General features: G+C 57.1%; 1 protein-coding gene and 1 pseudogene across 2 annotated transcripts in view; both read right to left on the reverse strand.

Moving 5' to 3' along the window:
- The window catches only part of LAMC3 (laminin subunit gamma 3), a 71,143-nt gene that overhangs the window by 42,159 nt on the left and 9,189 nt on the right, over window positions 1-19,795 (reverse strand). For both annotated transcript variants that reach the window (XM_058302212.2, XM_004463062.5), the window contains exons 2-6: window positions 15,040-15,344; window positions 10,482-10,612; window positions 3,508-3,674; window positions 1,145-1,333; window positions 945-1,062 (exon numbers count right to left, since the gene is read on the reverse strand). In XM_058302212.2, coding sequence (XP_058158195.1) covers window positions 945-1,062; window positions 1,145-1,333; window positions 3,508-3,674; window positions 10,482-10,612; window positions 15,040-15,344 — 910 coding nt within the window. The remainder of the gene's footprint in view (window positions 1-944; window positions 1,063-1,144; window positions 1,334-3,507; window positions 3,675-10,481; window positions 10,613-15,039; window positions 15,345-19,795) is intronic.
- LOC111765288 (small nucleolar RNA SNORA29) lies at window positions 5,463-5,595 on the reverse strand (annotated as a pseudogene).

Raw genomic sequence — 19,795 nt, forward strand, 5'->3', positions numbered from 1 at the left:
AGAGTACTGCAATTAATGAAAGCCAAATTCATTTAAAAGCGCCTCTGAATTCATAACAGTTTTTTTCTTTTTGGTCATTGTGTATTTCTCAATCGAGTGACAGTGAAAGTGTCCCTGTTAGAGTCCTCTTCTGAGGTCCAGCCCTCAGCTGCCTCTCCCTACCTCTCCCCCCTCGGTTGTCCCACAGGCACTGCAGACTCAGCATTTCCTGGACTGTGCTCAGCCTCTCCCTGCCCCAGCGACTCCAACCGCGCCCCCCCTCCACCCAGGGGCCCAGAGCAGAGCCCCGGGGGTCAGCCTCGATCCCTTCTTCTCTGTCGTGACCATGGCCACCACGTCTGCCCTCCGAGGCTCTTTGGAATCTGCCCAGTTTTCTCGCTCTCCATGGGCGAACCAGTCCAGGCTGGGTGTTACTGCAGTGTCCTGTACTCCAGCCCTTGACCATGCCCCCCTCCTGCTCCTCGTCAGCCCACAGCTCCTCCTGCAGCCTCGAGGCCCGTTTCCTCTGCACAGACTCCTGGCCTGCGCTCCACGTTCAGCCGTCGCGAGTTTACCTTGCGCTCCCCTCTGAGCCTCCACCTGTGGGCTGCGCCCTGCCAGGAACACCTGTGCCTTCCCTCGCGCCCTAGACTCAGCACCTCTTAAGGCAGCTGCCCTCGAGCCCCAAGCCCGGGCTGGACTAGCCTGTAATCATCTTGTGCGTTTCTCTGCCTCCCCAGACTAAGAGCTCCACGAGGGCAGGAGCTGGGCATCTCCAGTCTTCACCTGGGACTGGGGCACAGTAGCTGCTGAGCATGAAAATGCCGAATAGAGGGAGGGAGGACCGAGTATCCCGTCCCTCCTGCTCCTCCTCACTCTGTTCAATTCCACGGCCACGGGCGACAGGCTGGTTCCCGCAGGCCCGCGCTGGGCTGCCCGCACCCTGCTCCTCCTGCCGGCCTCACCTGCAGCCGCCCTCGCTGAGCGAGTGGAACCGGGGCAGGCAGTGGTCACACTTCCGGCCCGTCACCGTGGGTTTGCAGGCGCAGGTGCCCGAGTCGTCACACTGGAGGCGCAGGGAGCCTGGGGGAGGAAGGGCACAGGGCAGCAAGGGCTGGGGTGGGGTGAACGTGGGGCCGGGGCCCGCAGGGGGTGGGTCACCCACCTGCCGGGTGGCAGTTGCAGGGCTGGCACGGAGTCTGCCGGTCCGGGCGGTGGAAGAGCTCCTGGCAGCGCTCGCAGTGCGGCCCCGCCGTGTGGCTGCGGCAGCGGAGGCAGCGCCCGCCGTGCCCCGTGCTGCGGAAGAGCTCCCGGTCAAACGTGCACTCTTCGGAGTGGCCGCTGCAGTCGCAGGCTGTGTGCGGGAGGCGGGGAGGGCGAGTGTGAGAGGCCTGCCCGGCTGCCCCCTGGCTGGGGCCTCACACAGCCCCTGGCACAAGTGCAGCACGTGTCAGCCGGCTTCTCTGTACTCAGCAAGCAGGCGGCGCGAGGGAGGGGCAAGAGCACAGCCCAGGATGGGAGGCAGGCTCGGCAGGATCATCCAAACCAGGACACTCGTAAGAGCAAAGAGTGCACCATGAACGAATCCACCCGGACAAGCAGGGCCGTCCCAGGGGGCAGGCCATCGGGTCACTGGGTCACAGAATGGCCACCCGGCTCACTCCAAAACCTCCCGCGGACCCTCCTAGCCATAAGAACGGTGTGACTCTGGTCCTCGTGCTTCCAGGCTCGTGGACAACACACGTGCCCTCTTCACACACTAGAACACTAGGCCCTGCGGATCCGCTCTGCGTTAGGTCCCATGGTGAGCCCAGGGGGCTGGGCCAGAGAACGACGCAGCCCCGGTTCCTGCACCCACGTGGACCACAGTGTGGTGGAGGCCAGACCGAGCAAGGGAGTGAAAACCCCGTGCAGGCAGCGCTGCGACAGGAGAAGCGCCGGGGCTTTGGGAGCGGAAAGCCCTGCAGGGGTCCCTCCACTGCCCTGGGGTGAGGTGACAAGCCTTCCTGGAGGAAGTCATAGCTAAGCTGCATCTGGAGGATGAGCTGAAAGAGTTGGCCAGGCGAGGGAGGTGGGGAGGAGGTGTGTCCCAGGCAGGAGGCGGAAGTCCAGAGGATAAAGTGTGGAACCATCAAAGAAAGGAGCTCCACGCCGTGGCGGGGGTGGGGAGGCGTGCCGTGAGGGCGGCGGCGAGCCGCGGCCACCAGGCGGGCAGGGGGAAGGTGGGCCGGCGTGCAGCGCGACAGGACGGCAGGGGACGGCGGGGCAGTCGTGAGCTCAGAGAGGTCAGCCGAGCTTGGCCCAGAGGGGCTGGGCAGCCGGGGCAGTGGACTTCACCTTGAGCACGGGGAGTCCGTGCAAGGGTTTTAGGGAGGGCGTGGGCATAATCGGATGTGCACTTGGAGCTGTGGGCAGAGGAGGCCAGGGGGGGGAGAGCGGGGGGTGGGGCAGCTTCAGACCCCCAGAGGAGAGGTATCCGCCGCACAGAAGGGACAGGGCAGACGGACTAGAAGGAGACCCAGGAGACAGGATCCAGCAGCTCGGGGGCTGGCAGGACGGGGATGACCGGGACGAGGCGTTAAGCAAGAGGCCTCAGCTTCCAGGCTGGGCAGCTAGGACGACAGCGGTGTGCCTGCAGGGGTGAAGACGTGGCAGGAGAAGCAGCCTGGCCTTTCGTGTCCTCGGCACAGACACAGCCGTGGGCTTAGGCAGGCAAGCAGCCAGCACAGCCTCCTCGACCCCGGAGGGCTCCCTGGTGGAGGCAGGCCAGCGAGGGCAGCAGGAAGCCATTAGGGCCACGGCCGCCCCGGGGCAGCTCCTGCAGACAGCATCCTGTCCCAAGGAACAGGCTGTCCCCTCCCGCCCGGCTCTGGCCGCCAGAGGCCCGGCTGTCAGGGCGCCTACATACAAAGACACTCCCACAGCAGCAGCGCCGGCCGGGAGCCCAGTCCCTGGTGACACGGGAGAACCTAAAGCAAACCAGATGACTGCTTCGGAGGACACAGGGCAGGGCTGGGGGAGAAGCGGGACGCTGGGTGGGGGGCACGCCGGGCGGGGGGCGGAGGGGATAGCTCCCTGAGCGGCCCTGCCCCTGGAGAGGGAATGGCACCTCTCCTCAGCGTGTCTCTGAGTTTAGGTTCCTCAGGGCAGGACCTCTGGAGCACAAGGCATGGAAGCTCTGGGTGCGTGAGAATCCCTACCACGTCTGCAAGCCGCTGGGCTGGGGCCCTGGGGAGAGCCAGGGCGGGCGGTCCAGCACCCGCCTTGGACCTGGGGCCACCTGGCTTTGATTAGCAGCTGGGGACGGAACAGTTAAAACAAGGAACGAGTTGTGGAGGCCTCTGCAGCCCGCAGTGGGTTTGTCCGCGGAGGGGGAGAGGACGTGCGTGCGTAAGCGTCCCTCCAGCTCTCCCTCAGCTCCCTCATCCCCGCGGTGGCGCGGGGCGGGCCCCGGCTGGCAGCCAGGCCACCACCCACGCGAGGGCCAGCCTGCAGCCCCGCCTCGGCCCCCAGGCCAGGGTCACTCACGCAGACACTCGTTGGCGGCCTCGTCGGTGCCGCGGGCCCACGGGCGGTCCCGGAAGAAGGGCAGGCAGCGCTCGCAGTCCGTGCCCGTGGTGTTGTGCTGGCACCGGCAGGCCAGCTGGCCCTCCGCGTCGGGGCCACACTCGCTGGCGTGGCCGTTGCATTTGCACCTGGGGAAGGGCATCGAGGAGGGGGAGCTGGAGACCGCGGGGTGAGCACAGAGAGCCGCTGCGGGCGTGAGCCCCGATTCCACGGTTTGGCTGGGAACCTCGACTGAATTCCTGCCACGTGGCCTGGGGCAGGAACCCTGGAGAGCAAGTGGGCACAGGCTGTCTGAAGTGCTGTGCGTGTACAAACCCCATGAGCAGCTTATTGTCCCCACTTACATGAGGAAACTGAGGCACAGAGGTTGCCCCACCACAGCTGGTAAAGGGCCGTCAGCAAGGCTGCTTCTGGCCTGAGAAGCCCCACCTAGGGACAAGCAGGAGCCAGGAAGAAATCACCTCAGTCCCCGTGCAAGAGCCGGGCCGGGCGGTCACCGAGCAGTGGGTGTGGGAGGGGGCAGCCGGGAGGCCGCCTCGTGCAGTTCCCTCCAAGTGTGTCTAAAGGAGGAGAAAGAACTGCCCCTTCCAGGAGACAGCCCCCAACTCACCCCAAATTCCCAGCAGGGCCAGTGACTTTGAGGGCAGCCCCAGGCCCGGGGGTCCATCTCACCCAGCCTGCCACAGGGGCAGGAGACAGGTGGGCAGGTGGAAGCAGTGAGCTGCTCCGGGCACAGGCACCCCACATGCTCGGCCCAGCCTGACCTGGTGCGGCATCACCCTGTCCCAAGAAGCGAGCCAGGCTCAGCGGGTGACCACGGCTCCCAGCCCACAGCCTTCTCCCTGCCCGGCCCCAGGCTGAGCAAGCAGCTCACCTCTTCTCACCGGACCCTCACCACTGAGGCAGGAGAGACCGCTATTATCCCCATTTCACAGAGGAGGACACTGAGGCCCAGGCCAGCAGAATCTGAACCCCAGTCCCTCCAACTCCACAAGACCCCAAGCTCCTGGCCACTTCTCTGTGACCACTTGGTAGCTCCCCATAAACTGGGTCCCAGCTCTGGCCTCAGCAGGTGTTAGAGACTCACTGACCACTGCTGGGATGCACAGTGTTTTCTCTAATTTGGGGACACTGGGAAGGTACAGGCCTCGGGGCCTCACCAGGCCTCCGGTTAGAGCCCCAAGTGGACAGGTACCACCCTGGCATTTCTGGTGGGGATGAGACAGGACCAGGCAGCCGCAGGAGAACAAGTCCACCTGGGCAGTGACCGAGGACCTGCCACGTCACAAATGCCTCTCCCTCCCGCATTAAGCTCTCTGGGTCCAGGGGAGAGTGAAATTCCTGCTGGCCATCGTGGGGCCATCTCCGGGCCGCTGGGGCCACCCGACCCCACCCGTGAGCAGCCTGCCCAGCCAGCTGCTGGGCTGAGGGTGGTCTGACTCCGCCAGCTGGAGCCCAGCTGTTCTCTGGCCTGAAGCCCCCCGACGGCAGGCGCTGGAGCTCACCACCACCCGCCATCCCCGGCGAGCCCCTCCCGGGAGGTCTGACCTGACACAAGCGTGGGGCTGGGGGGAGGAGGGACAGAGAGAACCTCCTGCCACCCCCCTCATTGTTGCCGCCCGCTTCACTTCCAAGATGCCGGAGGGCCCAGACACCAAAGTCCAGGCAGCTGGGCCCCGGGCCTCCCTTCCAGCCCCTGCTCCCACTCAAGGTCGCCCGGGCTTCCCTGGTCTGTGGAAGCCGATGCTGCTCACCCCATGGCCCATCGCTTGCAGGTCGCCGTGCCAAGGCCCGCAGGGCTCCGCGCCTGGCCCCCCCCTACCACCGCCTCCCTGGTCCCATCTGACTTTATCTCCCATCCCGATGCCCTAACACCTGCCTCACTGTCCGGCTCCCTCTCTTACCTCTTTTTTCTTTTTTTCCTGCCCAGCCACTTCATATGGGAGGAGGACACACAGACCAAGTCCTCCCTCTTCAGATCATGGCAATTTTCATTTATCCCATAAGCATCTCACCTCTCTTATCCTTTCCTGCACAGATGTTGGGGGTTGGAGTGTTCTAAAAATCTGACCCTGTTTCTGCCCTGATCAAATCCTTCACCAGCTTCCCATTGATTGTGGGGAAAGCTTAGACTCCGCGGCCCTGACAATCTCCCGGCCTCAGCTCCACCTGTCTAGCCTACAACCTCCGTCCCAGCCACGCCAGCCCTCTCCTGCTCCTCGAGCCCCAGACCTCGGCATACGCTCATTCTTCCACCTCTGGCTCCACCCACCAGTCTCAGAGCAGTCTCCCTGACCTCGGCAGCACACCCCTGGGCTGCTGTGGGGGTGCATGCTTACGAGTTTGATGGGGAGATGGCCCAAGCAGCACCTGCCACCCCATGAGCCTGGAGCTGGAACACAGCTGTCTCCCTCTCTCAGGACCTGGCATGAGCAAGGAGCATGCTCTGAATGAAGGAGAAAAGGGTGCTGGCACTGCCCCTCCTGGCTGTGGGGCTTCAGGCAGGGCACACAAACTCTCTGAGCCTCTATTCTCTTAGCTGTGAAATGGGGGTAAGAACAAATGGTGGGCGTGAAGATTCAAAGAACTCCTGGCTTTGGACGGGCCTGGTGGGCAGAACACACTCTACAAACACCTGCGTTTTGTAGCAGGACTGTGGCCAGGGGACACTTGCTCTGTTCATCACAAAGTCAGGGAGAGAGGTGGGCCTTGGGGTTCCTGACTGGGAAAAAAGTTACCAGTGGCAGCCACTGTGCCAGCATTCATTCTCAGAAGCCTGAGCATACGGAGGATCATCCGGCTGCAGGAAGGGAGACGGGGCCTGGGGGAGGGAGAGGGAGGGCAGGAGTGGGGGTCCCTAGAGCTGGAGTTCTGACATGTACACCGGGACCCCCGCGGTGACCGGAAGGCTTGGGGACCCCAGCCGGAGTGGCTGCATGGGGCCCTGAGAGGCTGGACTCCTGGCCTGGGACGCAGAGCCTGGGCTGTGAACTGTCAGGGTGAGGGGGGTCCAGGTGACCTGCTCTGGGCCAGGCCCTGGGAGGGGAGGGGGGCTCGGTGCCACCTGAGGCAGGGAGGTCTGGGGTGAGACTCGCTCAGAATTTAGAAGAATTACTTGGCCCTCCTTGTGCATCGACATGGGTGGAATAAAACCCACATGGGCTGCTCCCCTGAACTGGAGCTGCGAAGGGCAGAGGGAGGTCAGGGCAGACCTGGCTGGGCCCAGGGTCTCCTGCCAGCTGCAGGGACAGCGTGGCACCCCTCAGGGGAGGGTGGGGCAAGCCCCTGGATGCTCCCTGGCCTCCTACATCCCAGAAGACATGCCCGCACCCGGTCCCCCAGGCATGGTCTGACTGCACAGCCCTGCTGAGAAGCAAAGGAGAAGGAGACAGAGCTTCTCCTTTAGTTCCAAGGAGAGGTTCCTGTGGGCGGGGCGAGCGCTCACAACCCCGGAGGGCACAACACTGTGAATGTATTTACCAGCTCTGAGTCGTACCCTTGAAAATGATTAATTTGAGGTTATGCATGTTACCGCAATAGAGCAGTGCAACACAGAGTGAGCCCTAACGTAAAGTGCAGACTAGAGAATGCACAGCTCTGTGAACATAATTAGAATACTGTTTTATCAACTGTAACAAAGATACCGCACTAATGCCAAGTGTTCATAGGGAAAATGGCCCGTGTTTGGGGAGGTATACGAGACCTTGGTACTCTGCAAGATTTTTCTGTAAATCTACAACTACTCTAATAAAATAAGTGTTTTTAAATTCAGAGGGGATATTACCAATCTACATCCACAGGAGAGGAGAGGAAGACAAGCAAGGTGGGACACCAGGGCCACGCAGACCTGAAGACGCCACCAAGGGGAAGGGGTTTCCCAACTGCCCCTCTTGGGTAAAGAGGACCAAACACAGGAGTGGGTGGAAGCCCGACCAAAGAGGAAAGCACAACTAATGGACACTATGGACTAGAGTTAGCAACGCTGTAAAAGTGTTGCTGTCCATGTGACGGCCAGGCCCTGAGCCTCAGCAGACTTGCAACTCCTACCCTCTGGTTTATTGGACTTACTCCGGCCAGCTAACAGGGAGGTGAAGAAGGTCAACCACCACACCAGGGAGCCAAGGGTGCCTACAGCTGCAAGCAGGAGAATTGCATCCAGCATCCATGTGGAATCTAAGCCCCCTCTTGTTGTAGAGGGGGACTGGACATGACCCTGATGGAGGAATAGAGTATGGATTAGAGTTGACTTACTGTGTTCTACTGGGGAACTATTGTGATTAGTAAGGGAAGAAATTGTAGTAGTGATGTGGAGAGGGTGTCCACGGTAGTTGCTGATGGTAGGGAGAGGGAAGAAGAATATGATATGGGGGCATTTTTAGGATTTGGAGTTGTCCTAGGTGGTGCTGCAGGGACAGAAGCTGTACATTGTGTGTCCTGCCATGGCCCACTGGGTGGAATGGGGAGAGTGTAGACTACAATGTAAACCACTATCCATGTGGTGCAGCAGTGCTCCAAAATGCATTCACCAGGTGCAGTGAATGTGCCACAATGATTGAAGAGGTTGTTGATGTGGGAGGAGTGGGGTAGGGGAGGTGGGGGGTATATGGGGACCTCATTTTTTTAACGTAACATTTAAAAGAAAATGAAGAAAAAAAAGTTTTGCATCAATGGCAAAGAAGGAACTATATCAATGCTAAGGGTATACAAGGGGGTATGGTATTTTTCCTTTAGGAGCAATAAAAATGTTCTAAAATTGACTGAGGTGATAACTGCACAACTCTGTGATGAAACAGAGTCATTGAGTGTACACTTTGGAAGGACTGTACAAGGCAAGGGACTGGCTAAGAGTGAACCCTGTGGTGGATGATGGGCTGGTTAACAGTTCAAATAACAAGTGTACAATACTAACACATGGTGTTAATAATAATGGGGGGAAGCGGACTTGGCCCAAGGGATAGGGCATCCGCCTACCACATGGGAGGTTCGCGGCTCAAAGCCTGGGCCTCCTTGACCCGTGTGCAGCTGGCCCATGTGCAGTGCTGCCACGCACAAGGAGTGCTGTGCCACGCAGGGGTGTCCCCCGCCTAGGGGAGCCCAATGCACAAGGAGTGCGCCCCGTAAGGAGAGCCACCTAGCACGAAAGAAAGTGCAGCCTGCCCTGGAATGGTGCCACACACACAGAGAGCTGACACAGCAAGATGACGCAGCAAAAAGAAACATGGATTCCATATGCCGCTGATAAGGATAGAAGCGGTCACAGAAGAACACACAGGGAATGGACACAGAGAGCAGACAACTGGTGGGGGAGGAAGGGGGAGAAATAAAATAATAATGGGGTAGCTTGTGGGAAAAATACACTGAACGTAAGCTATGGTCTACAATTAGCAGAAATAGGTTGACAATGTGCTTTCATCATTTGTAACAAAAGTTCCACAACGATGCGAGGCAGTGGTGGTGGGGTGATGTGTGGGAATCCTGTATGCTAGGCATGATTGTTTTGTACTCCCAACTTCTCCAAAAAAAAAAAATCAGAGGGATTAGTACCAATCCACCCATGGGGAGGGGAGGACGCCCAGGCCAAGCAGACCTGGAGAAGGGGGCTTCCCCACTGCCCCTCTCGGATAACGAGGCCCAAACACGGGAGCGGAGGCCAGCCTGAGCGCAGAGGCTTCCAGACCCAGGGGAGGGTCAAAGATGGACAGCATCGGGGTTCGCGCGACAGGGCCTGCCTTTTGGACCAAGTGGGGACGTACAGAACAAGAATAGAAGAAGGAGGCGTGGCTGAGAGACACAGTCCGAGGTATTAGAAGGAGGAATTCTGTTGGGAGTGGCAGGGAAGGCTCTGGGAAGAGGTGGCACTTCAGCCTCGGAGGAGAGATGGCGGTGGCGGGCTGGGGAAGGAGGGTGGGCACTGGGGAAGAAGTCCCCGCCTGCAGCAGCTCCTGACGCTGCCTTCCCCTCCCGGGTCCCGCCTCACCACTGCCGCCACCAACCCTCCCCACACTCGGGGCCATCCTCAAGGACCCAGAGGGTCCAGCTGTCTCTTTCGCCCTGTCACCCAGTTTATTCCCTCCCAATCCCACAGGAAGAAGCCCAGAAGCCTTCCCTAATCCCGCAGCTCTGACCAGATGCCCTCTGCAGGGCTCCCAGGCCACTCCCGGCCGCTGGTGGTGTCAGGAACCGAGGGCAGGGGCGTGTCTGTCTCACACACACACACACCGGCCCCCACCCCCACCCCCACTGTCTCCCCAGCTCCCAGCCCAGTGCCTGGAGCGTGAGAGGAGCTCAATGAATGTGGCTTCTTCAGGGAAACCAGTGGCAAGTGTACGGGGTAGAGGCCTCCTCCACCTCCCCCGCCTTCTTCCTCCACGCGCTCATCCTTCCTTTCAGAGCCGGAACCTGATAGACTTTCTACAGAACATCATCCCTGGTGCCTCCCCTCCTTCCACAGCCCTCCAGCGCCTAGGACAGGGCGGCCCCATGAGAGAGGGGCCCTGGAGGTGAGAAAGGCGAGCCCTGTCTTCTGGTGACCCCTGCTCCTTGGAGAGGATAGGTGCTGCAATGTGCAGGGACCGGATGTGCGAATACCAGACCAGAGCACCCGGCAGGCGAGCGGCTCTCTCTGGGGTGGGGAGGTAACGTTCCCACATGAGAAAGGGGAAGGGACCTCCAGGCAGAGGGGACAGCAAAGCCCGGGTCTCCAGCAAACGCCGGCGGTGCACTGCGGTGACACCACCCCTGGTGCAGGGGGGACACGGCCGGGCTGCGAAGGCTTCAAAGGCCAGGCCAGGGACCAGGTCCCAGCTCCACTCCTCCCCTGGGCCACCCAAACTGGCTCCTTCGCCCCTCCACGCAACCGCCGGGACACTCCAGGCCCGGGAGTCCCGCTGTCCCCCCACCTCCGCTCTGGGCCTCAGTGCCCAGCTCCCACCTACCTGCCGCCCACGGAGAAGTCGGACACAGCGTAGAAGTAGGACTGGAGCACCTTGGGGTCCTTGAAGATGTCGTCCCCAAACGTGTTGAGCCGGTCTAGGGAGATGAGGAGCTCGGTGCTGGTGACCCACTCCTGGGGTGCAGGGGAGGGGAAGGGATCCCACCGTCAGGTGTCTGAGTGTTTGCTCCCACCCCACGCTGCTGGCAGGTCGGCCTGGCTGCCCTGGAGGGCTCCTGGCACACAGCGACAGGCCGAGACCTGAGAGATCCCAAGAACACTGCAGAAATACCAGGCCTGTGCTTTGGGGTCGTGCCACCCTGGGCTCTGGGCCACTTAGGCTGCGCAGCTTTGGGGAAGCTGGGGAAGCGGCTTCATGTCTCCGCCTCTGTTCTGAATGAAGAGAACCCCGTGGAAGCCAGATGGGGAAATGGGACAAGGAATAGTGCCAAGCCCTCGAGGGCGTCTGGAGAGCCATGGTAAGGCCAGCAGCTGGCAGCAGGGTCTGGCACAGGGTAGGGAAGAAGTGGAGGTGTTGCTGGGGGGGATGGGGGGCAGGGGCAAAGCAGCCCACCCATGACCCTGGTTTTGCAGGTCACTCGACTTTTCCAGCAGCTCCTGAACCCCATTCTAGAGGTCAGCTGGGGGGGGGGATGTGTCCCGGCACCCCCTCCCCTGCTCAGCTGGGCTCCCTGGGGGCAGGCCCCAGGTCCCCAGGCTCCTCATGTGCTGAGGATCAGGCCCACAGAAAGGCCATCTGCGCCAGCGGACGTCCCTCCCACCAGGATGTCAGCCCCAGGAGAGCAGGCCCGGGTGAGGGCGGGGGTTTCTCACGCTTGTGCTCCTCCAGCTCCCAGCCTCTGCCTGGCACGGAGCAGGCCCTCCATAACACCTGCTGAGCACTGGGATAGCTGGAAAATACGCTTATTACAAAGGTCTTTTCTTCAGGAGCTCTGAAAAATTCAAATACCTTCCGCGGATCTAGTTGAACTGCTTTCCTATTAACCTATCCTGAGGCATTTACTCTTTGCTCTTAGTTCCTAGAAGGATAACCACCACAACTTCCCAGTTCTCCCAGGAAAGTCGGGAATAAGTTAACGTCTCAGCTAAATCACAGAATGGTACCCGGTGCAACTTCGAGCCCAGGAAATCCGCAGTTTCCCTGATAAAAGGCTGTGGACCAGGGCAGCAAACAGGAGTTTTGCGTACAGGAGACAACACAAGAGACCCTGGAAAACAACTCCAGCGTCATCACCCACACGCCAGGACTGCATCGCTCAGCCATCACTTGATCCTCAACCCTCACTCCCCCTGAAAACCCCAGCCCCTCTCACTTTGAGCTGGTTTGGGGGCAAGATTCCCCCAGCTCCTTGCTCGTGCACTCGCAGTAAATCACCTTCTCCCTGAGAGGCGCGTTTCTCCTTTGCTCGCGGGATCGGGTGGGCCTTTCTACTGGAAATGGCCGTGCTTACCGTACCGCCTGAACGCACAGAACCCCCTGGAAGAAGCCTTGGGTGGGAAGTGGAGGAGAAGCCACGTGAAGGCTGACATTTTCATCTGCCTGCTGTTATAATGAGAGGTAGCTCCGGCTGAATTTTAATCATTTTAATTCAGCCCAGGAGCCGCTGGTTTAGCAATCAGGCCCATCGTTACAGAAAACGAGCTCCCGGAGAAGTCTGTCTTCTCTCCCCAGCATGACTCAGGCCAGTGGGGCCTCTCCAGCTCCCCCTGAACTCAGCAACCCTCGAGCCCACTGCCTGGGGCCCAGGGCGTCTGCCCGAGGACACTGCAGCCAGGGAGGAGGGGTCCAGGACCAGAAACTTCCCTGGGAGTCTCAGTACTAAGCTGAATTTGTGCCAGAGTTTGTGGGTCCCCATCACTCCCGAATCACCTAAGGCGGTGCTTCTCAAATGTTACCATGCATTTTGATCACCCGAGACTTCAGCTTGATTCAGGAGGTAGGGGTGGGGCCTGAGAATCTGCATTTCTACTGTGCCCAGGTGATGCTGAAACTGCTGGCCACTGGATCAGCTGGGAAGTGAGGACCTAAGGCCTCGGCTGGGGAAATCCAGCAGGGCACAGCTGAAGGCACTGCTCTTCTAGTCTTTCTCCAGAAAAAGTGCCACCTAGAAAACTCAATTGGATGTCAGCGCTGGCAGGCCAGCAGGAGTAGTAGCAGCTGGCCCTGACTGCGTGCCTGTTACAGCTCAGGTGTGTTGCGTTCACCACCTCCCTGGCCCGTCACGACCGCCCGGTGAGGCAGGTACCGTTATTATCCCCATCTACAGGCAAGGAGACTGAGGCTCAGCATGAGTAAGTATTCTGCTCCAAGTGGCACGGTGGGTACATGGCAGGGCTGGGATTTGGCTCTATCTGACCCCAGGGCCCAGGCTTTAACCACTAGGCTAACCAGCCTTCCACTGTCTACCCCAACACCCTCATTGTACCAGGGCAGTGACCTGCCAAAGGGCTCCCAGTCCATCAGTGGCAGAGCTGGGCAGGACCCCTCCTCCTGGTGCCTGCATCTGCTTTCCAGCCAATGAGCTACTCCACCAGGATGCAGGGCCAATGGCAGTGCAGGAACAGCATCAGGCTGTCCTGAGACACCAGGAATTTGCCCAGACTGTAGGGCGCACTCCCTGGTGCCTAAAAGAGGGCATGTGAGGGCAAACTGAAGCTGTAACCAGGCAACTGATTTTTGCAACTTATGATGGACCCAGCTAAACTCACGAGTGGGTTCTGGAGTTTCCAGAAGGTGATGTTAAGGAGAAGCAGGAGGCGGAGAGCTTTGGTTCTACAGAGCAGCAATTGTGCCCCACCCAGCACCGCAGAGAGGTGGATCTGAGCTGCTGAGGCAGCTGCTCAACCCCGGCGGCCTGATTCGGGGCTGGCCAGACCAGCCTTCTTCCCAAGGTGCTCGGCCCACCTGTGGGGGACAGAGGAGCCCGAGACCCAGCAGCCACACATCTGTCGTGACCTCCCAGCCTCCCATCCAGAAAGGCTCCATGTTCTCCGAGAAAGCGTCACACCAATGTGCCCGGGAGGATGACGAGAGAGAGCCTTGCTTGCCTTTTTCTGTCCTTCTCTGACTTCAGCTTTGCCTGGGAGCAGCAGGGAGACATTTCTGCAAAGGCTGTTTCTCCTTCAGGGACCATGTCCAGGACATAGGAGGCAACAGCCCTGCAGTTGGGCGTCTCAGCTTGAGCCTCTCTGGGGGGTGGCAGCAGCACAGGCATCGGCTGAGTGGCGGCCTGGCCCTCTGCGCTTGACCTCTGTTTATGTTTCCTAATCTACAGATCTTAGATCCCACGGAGGAGAAACTGTCGTGTTCAACAAAATCATGGTGATGGCATGTGAACATTTTTAATGGGACAAGCAGGGCCTGGGTGTCTGGAGATGGGATCCTGCAGCTTACACCATGCAGCCAGGCAGGACAGAACTGCCCTCTGGGGCCACAGGTCCCCTCTGGAAACAAATGGGGCCCTAACCCCAGCCCCCTCCTTGACCCAGGTAGGCAGAGGAGGTGCAGTGAGTCCTACTCGGGCAGAGGCCTGTGGGACACCAAGGAAATGGACCAGGGGGGCACGGCTCCCCAAGCATGCCCAGCAACGTCAACAGGTCAACTTGGCCGCAGGTGGCGGCTCTTGGCATAAATTTGACATAAATGCTGCCATGTGGGCTGGGGGCCCTGCATCAAAGGACACAGCCACCAGCCCACGCCCTCTCTGCTCCAACAATGAGAACAGCAAGCTGCGGTCAACTCTCATTTTCAAAGCATGAGTGAGCAATTCCTATGTGCCACGCACGGCACTGGCCACCTGGGGAAGACGCTGCCATTGTCCTTTAGCTGCGCGGTCCAATGCGGCAGCTACTAGACACATGCAAATATTTAAATTAAAGGTAATTAAAATGAAAAGTTCATTTCCTCAGTCACAGAGCTCAATGGCCACGTGTGACTGGTGGCTGCTCTCTTGGACCATTTCCATCATCACAGAAAGCTCTGTTGGGCAGCTCTGCTTACAGCATTGAACCCAGGACTCTGTGGCTCCAAAGCTCATGCTCTTTTCACGTTTTCCATGCTCTCCTCATAAAAGCCCTTGCAGACACACAAGGCAGGTGCTATCACTATTTCACAGAGGGAGAAACCAAAGCCCTACAGGCAAGGAGTTCTGGAAAGGGCACCAGCTGCAAGTCTGGGCACTTGGGTTCTGCTCTGGGCCCTTCCACCAAATCATGTATGCCCTGGTAGATCCTTTCCCTTCTCCAGGCCTCAGTTTCCCCACCTGTATAAGGAAGGGATCAGTTAATAGGGGATTGTCAGGTGCTCCTAGGGCCACAGGGCGCTACTACCGGGGACAAGGGAGGGGACAATTCTGCTCAACTCTCATCTATTTTATCATCGGGCATCCACAAAAGATTTAGAGGTGACAAAGGCTTCTGCTACTTAATGCTGGAACAGGGCCGCACGTGCCCTGCCACTGAGACTTTCCCGGGGTCCCCGTGACCCAGGCACCCTGCCTGCAGCCGCGTCCTGGCCCCTGCAAGTCCTGCTCCTCCCTGACCTGCAACACGGGGCTCTGATCGAAGTTGTAGGCGCTGGGCCTGCCCTCCAGGGTGGAGAAGGCCACGTTGCCCCCGCTCAGCGGGGAGATGTCGCTGAACTCGGAGGTGCACAGGGCCACGCGCTCGTCCTCGCCTAGGTGCAGGAGCTGGCCCTCGGGCCGGCCGTAGGTCTTCTCGCAGGAGGCGCTGTAGTACTGGTAGGGCTCCCACGGGCCGCCCGCGTGGCTGCGCTTGTAGATGGCGAAGCTCTCAGGGCGACTGGTGTGGAACTTCAGCCTCACGTAGCTGATCTCGTAAGCCTTCCCTGCAGCCGGGAAGAAATGGACCCATTTTAGAGAAGGGAAAGGACAGTGGGAAGCCTAGTTCAGGAAGAGCAGAAAGGCTGCATTTCATAGGCGAACTTGGATGGATTATTAGAGGCTGTCTGGAGAGCATGCTGGGGTGCTGTGATCAATTAGTGATGCCTGTCACCGCACAGGGAGAGGACAATTGTGCAGGCTTCCCAGGTATATGCCATCCCTTATCTAGGCCAACTCCCTTTCCCTCCCTGCACAAGAATTTGCAGGATAACACCTCTGACCGCAGACTTCTCTTTTTGCTCAAGTAGCTCTAGAAGTCCAGTCTATGTTAGAAAGTTATTTCTTTTACTATATCCCAAGAAGCTGACCCTTCCACCTGTGCCTTTGGCCTCATTCCAGCCCAGTGACTCCAGACCCCTAGTCTGTTGGATACCCCCTTCCAAGTTCCCCTAATTCTAATACAATCCTTCCTGGACCCCCTACTTGCTCTAGCTTCCATCTAACTTCTGATGCAAATTTCTCAACAGGGGTCTTTATCTGCTGTCCCCACAGGCTCAAGTTCCAACTTCACCCTCAACACACTGCTGTTCTATGGAAACTGCTCAGGCAAAGCCCCTCATGGCCACAGCCAGGGGACCCGCCTTGATTCTGATCACCCCCGCCACCTCTGAAGACCCCTCCCCTCCGTCTTGCTCCTGGGCTCCTCTTCCCTGCCCTCCCTGGGTCCCTTCCTCTCACTCCCCATCCCCCAGGGGTGCCCTCTGCCCCCACCCCCCTTCCCACCCATGCTGTGACACCAAGATGGGGATCTACAGCCCTGGCCTCTCTCCAGAGCTTGAACCCACAGGCCATCCGCAGGCACCTCATATTCCACACTCTCAGCACCTGCCCTGCCTCCATGCCATCCAGGCTGCGCCATCACCCGCCTGCACCTGCCTCCTCCCGCCTCCAGCCTTGCTCCACCCTACTTCCCACGCAGCAGTCAGGGGGATCTCTCTAGAACACAAATCCGAAGCTGTCGCTCCGCTCAGATCCGGCAGGGGCTCCCTGCTGCCTCTTGTTTCTTGGTCTCTAATGTCTCCCTGAACCTGGGAGTGCTCCAGCCTCATCTCCCTGCTCCCCCAACTCCAGCTCAGGCTCCAGGGTGCCCACCGCAGTCAGCAATGGACCCAGATCTATTACAACTACTTGGAACTACACTGGGAGGGTGGGGTGTGAGGTGGGAAGGGTCCCTGAGGGGTGGGAAATGGGCTGAACACCTTCCCTCCTGGGACGTCAACCAACGACAATGGCCAGGAACAGAAACATGAGAATGGGAGATGTGAAGGCACAGGAACAGCGAGGCTCAGAGGTTTCTGGGAAGTGGGGCGTGGGGAAGGGAGACTGGGCTGGGGAGGCAACCGCTGCCTTCCATGGGACACTCTACAGAAGTGTTGGACTTTTTTTCTTTTAAGATTTATTCTTTTTATTTCTCCCCCCACCCTCTGTTGCTTGTGCTCACTGTCTGCTCTCTCTGTCCATTCGTTGTGTGCTCGTCTTCTCTTTAGGAGGCACTGGGAACTGAACCCAGGACCTCCCATGTGGGAGAGAGGCACTCAATCACTTGAGCCACCTCAGCTCCCTCCTTTGTTGTATCTCTCATTGTCTTTCCTCTTTGTGTCTCCTTGTTGCGCCATCTTGTTGTGTCAGCTCACCATGTCTTACCATCATATCAGCTCACTGTCTTGCTTTTCTTCTTCAGGAGGCACCAGGAACTGAACCAGGACTTCCCATGTGGTAGGTGGGAGCTCAATCACGTGAGCCACATCCACTTTCCGTGCTGGACTCTTAAACTAAATGTGTGACTTTGATAATAAAAATAAAGGGTAGCATTGATGTGGAGAAAGTGGCCATGGTAGCTGCTGAGGGTAGGGAGAGGAAAGAAGAGATATGATGTGGGGGCATTTTCAGGACTAGGAGTTGTCCTGGGTTGTACTGCAGAGACAGACGCTGGACATTGTATGTCCCGCCATGGCCCACTGGGTGGACTGGGTGAGAGTGTAAACTACAATGTAAACCACTATCCATGTGGTGCAGCAGTGCTCCAAAATGTATTCACCAAATGCAAAGAACATGCCACGATGATTAAAGAGGTTGTTAATGTGGGAGAAGTGGGGTGAGAGGGGTGGGGGGGTATATGGGGACCTCATAATTTTTTAATGTAACAGTTTAAAAAAATAGAGGAAAAAAAATCTGTCTTAAGGAAAATAAAATAAAATAAAGGGTTGATTTATATATTTTTTGTTTTTTTCTTTTTTCTTCTTATACAGGGTTAATTTTAAAAGACAACTTCCCACCTGCCTGACATGCCACCAGCCGGGGTCCCCTGGCTTGCCTCCTCCTTTAGGTTCACACTCAGATGCCCCCTCCTCGCAGAAGCTTTCCTTTAGCCCCTCCCCCCATGTCCTGCCCCAGCCAGGTGAGGCGACCCCTTTGGCTCCACAGGGCAGCTGCGAGTGCACCGTCTCTCCATACTCGCCTCCCCACGGGGCAATGGCTGCGCGGCGCGCCTCGAGGCAGCAACTGACTTTTCTTTCTCAATCTTCGCCAGCCCAGTGCCTAGCACAGGGGCTGACATCCAGCAAGAAGTCACACGCTGATGTGCACAGGATGTGCCCGTGCTGACGTGCGCAGGAAGGCACTTCCAGGGAGTTCTGCCGTGTTCCCGAGACCACGCCGACCCTCTTCCCAGGTCTGCTGCTTGCCTTTGGCCCTTCCTTCCCTGCACCAGATCCCGAGGAGCCTGCCGTGGTGTGCCAACGCTCTTCCTTACTACGAGGAACAATATCTTAATCTTCTGTTTAAACATCTTGACTTTACGTAAGGGTTAGAACTATAAAACTCTTAGAAGAAAGTTTCGGAGTAAATCTTTGTGATCTTGGGTCAGGCAGGGTCTTAGATGTGACATCAAAAGCACAAGTGATAAAAGAAAAAATAGATAAACTGGACTTCATCAAAAGACAAAAAAAACCTTTTATGTGTCAAAGAAAAATGTCAAGGAAATGAAGAAACAACCCGCACAGTGGGAGAAAATACTTGCAAATCATATATCCATCCGATAGGGGACTTTCATCTAAAATATATAAAGAACTCTTACAATTCAATAACAAAAAGACAACCCAATTTAAACATGGGCAAAGGATCTCAACAGACATTTCTCCAAAGAAGATGTACAAATGGCCAACAAGCACAGGAAAAGACACTGGGCGTCACTAGTCATCAGGGAAATGCAAATCACGATGATAAAGGGATATTATTTCACATACTAGAATGGTTATAATAAGACAAGACAGATAATACCAAGCATTGGCGAGGATGTGGAGACATGGGAGCCCTCATACACTACTGGTGGGAATGGAAAGTGGCACAGCCACTCTGTTGAACAGTCTCGCAGTTCCTCAAATGGTTAAACATAGTTATCATATGATCCAGCAATTCCACTCCTAGGTACATACCTAAGAGAAATGAAAATATATGTCCACACAAAAAACTGTACACAAATGTCCTTAGCAGCATTATTTTTAATAGCTAAAAAGCAGAAACAACCCTAATGTCCATCACCTGATGAATGGATAAACAAAATGTGGTATATCCCTACAATGGAATATTATTCTGGCATTAAAAAATGAAGTATTGATACATGCTACATGTGGCTGGACCTAGAAAACATTATACTAAGTGAAAGAAGTCAGTTACAAAAGACCACATATAGTATGATTCCATTTGTATGAAATGTACAGAAAGGGCAAATCCATAGAGATAGAAAGCGGATTATTAGGGGCTGGGGGAAGAAGAATTGGAAGTGACTATTAACGCGTATGGGTTTCTTTTTGGCGTGATGAAAATGTTATAAGACTGATTATGGTGGTGGTTGCACAACTCTGTGAATCATCTAAAAACCAGTGAATTGTATACTTTAAGTGGGGGAAATGTATGGTATATGAATTATATCTCAATAAAGCTGTTATGTATTTAAAAAAAAATTCTTGGCCCTTTGGGAAGGGAGTTTGACAATGTAGATGAAGAGGCATAAAAATATTCCTGGGCTTTGGCAGAGGAATCCCACTTCTGGGAATTCAAACAAGGAAAAAGGAGTCTAAGCGCATGGAAATGCTCATCAAGGCATTTTTAATAGTAGCAACAAATTGGAACCATAAGGGAATAGTCCAGCGAATTATAGGACATAACTCTGTGTGTGTTTGCGGCCAGCACTGAAACAGCCGGCAAGGAGTCTGTCATACATGGGGAAAGTTTAAGTCAAAGGTTGAGCGAAAAAGAAAAAGACACGACTGTACATGCCAAAGCATCACATTTATATTTTATAATCCCCAAAGAACAGTAGGAGAGAAAGACAGCACACTGACAAGTGTGGTTGTCCTCGGGGCACAGGACTTAGAGTAACGTTTTTTCCCTTTTC

This window comes from Dasypus novemcinctus, chromosome 8 (assembly GCF_030445035.2).
Source record: "Dasypus novemcinctus isolate mDasNov1 chromosome 8, mDasNov1.1.hap2, whole genome shotgun sequence".
Lineage (NCBI taxonomy): Eukaryota > Metazoa > Chordata > Mammalia > Cingulata > Dasypodidae > Dasypus > Dasypus novemcinctus.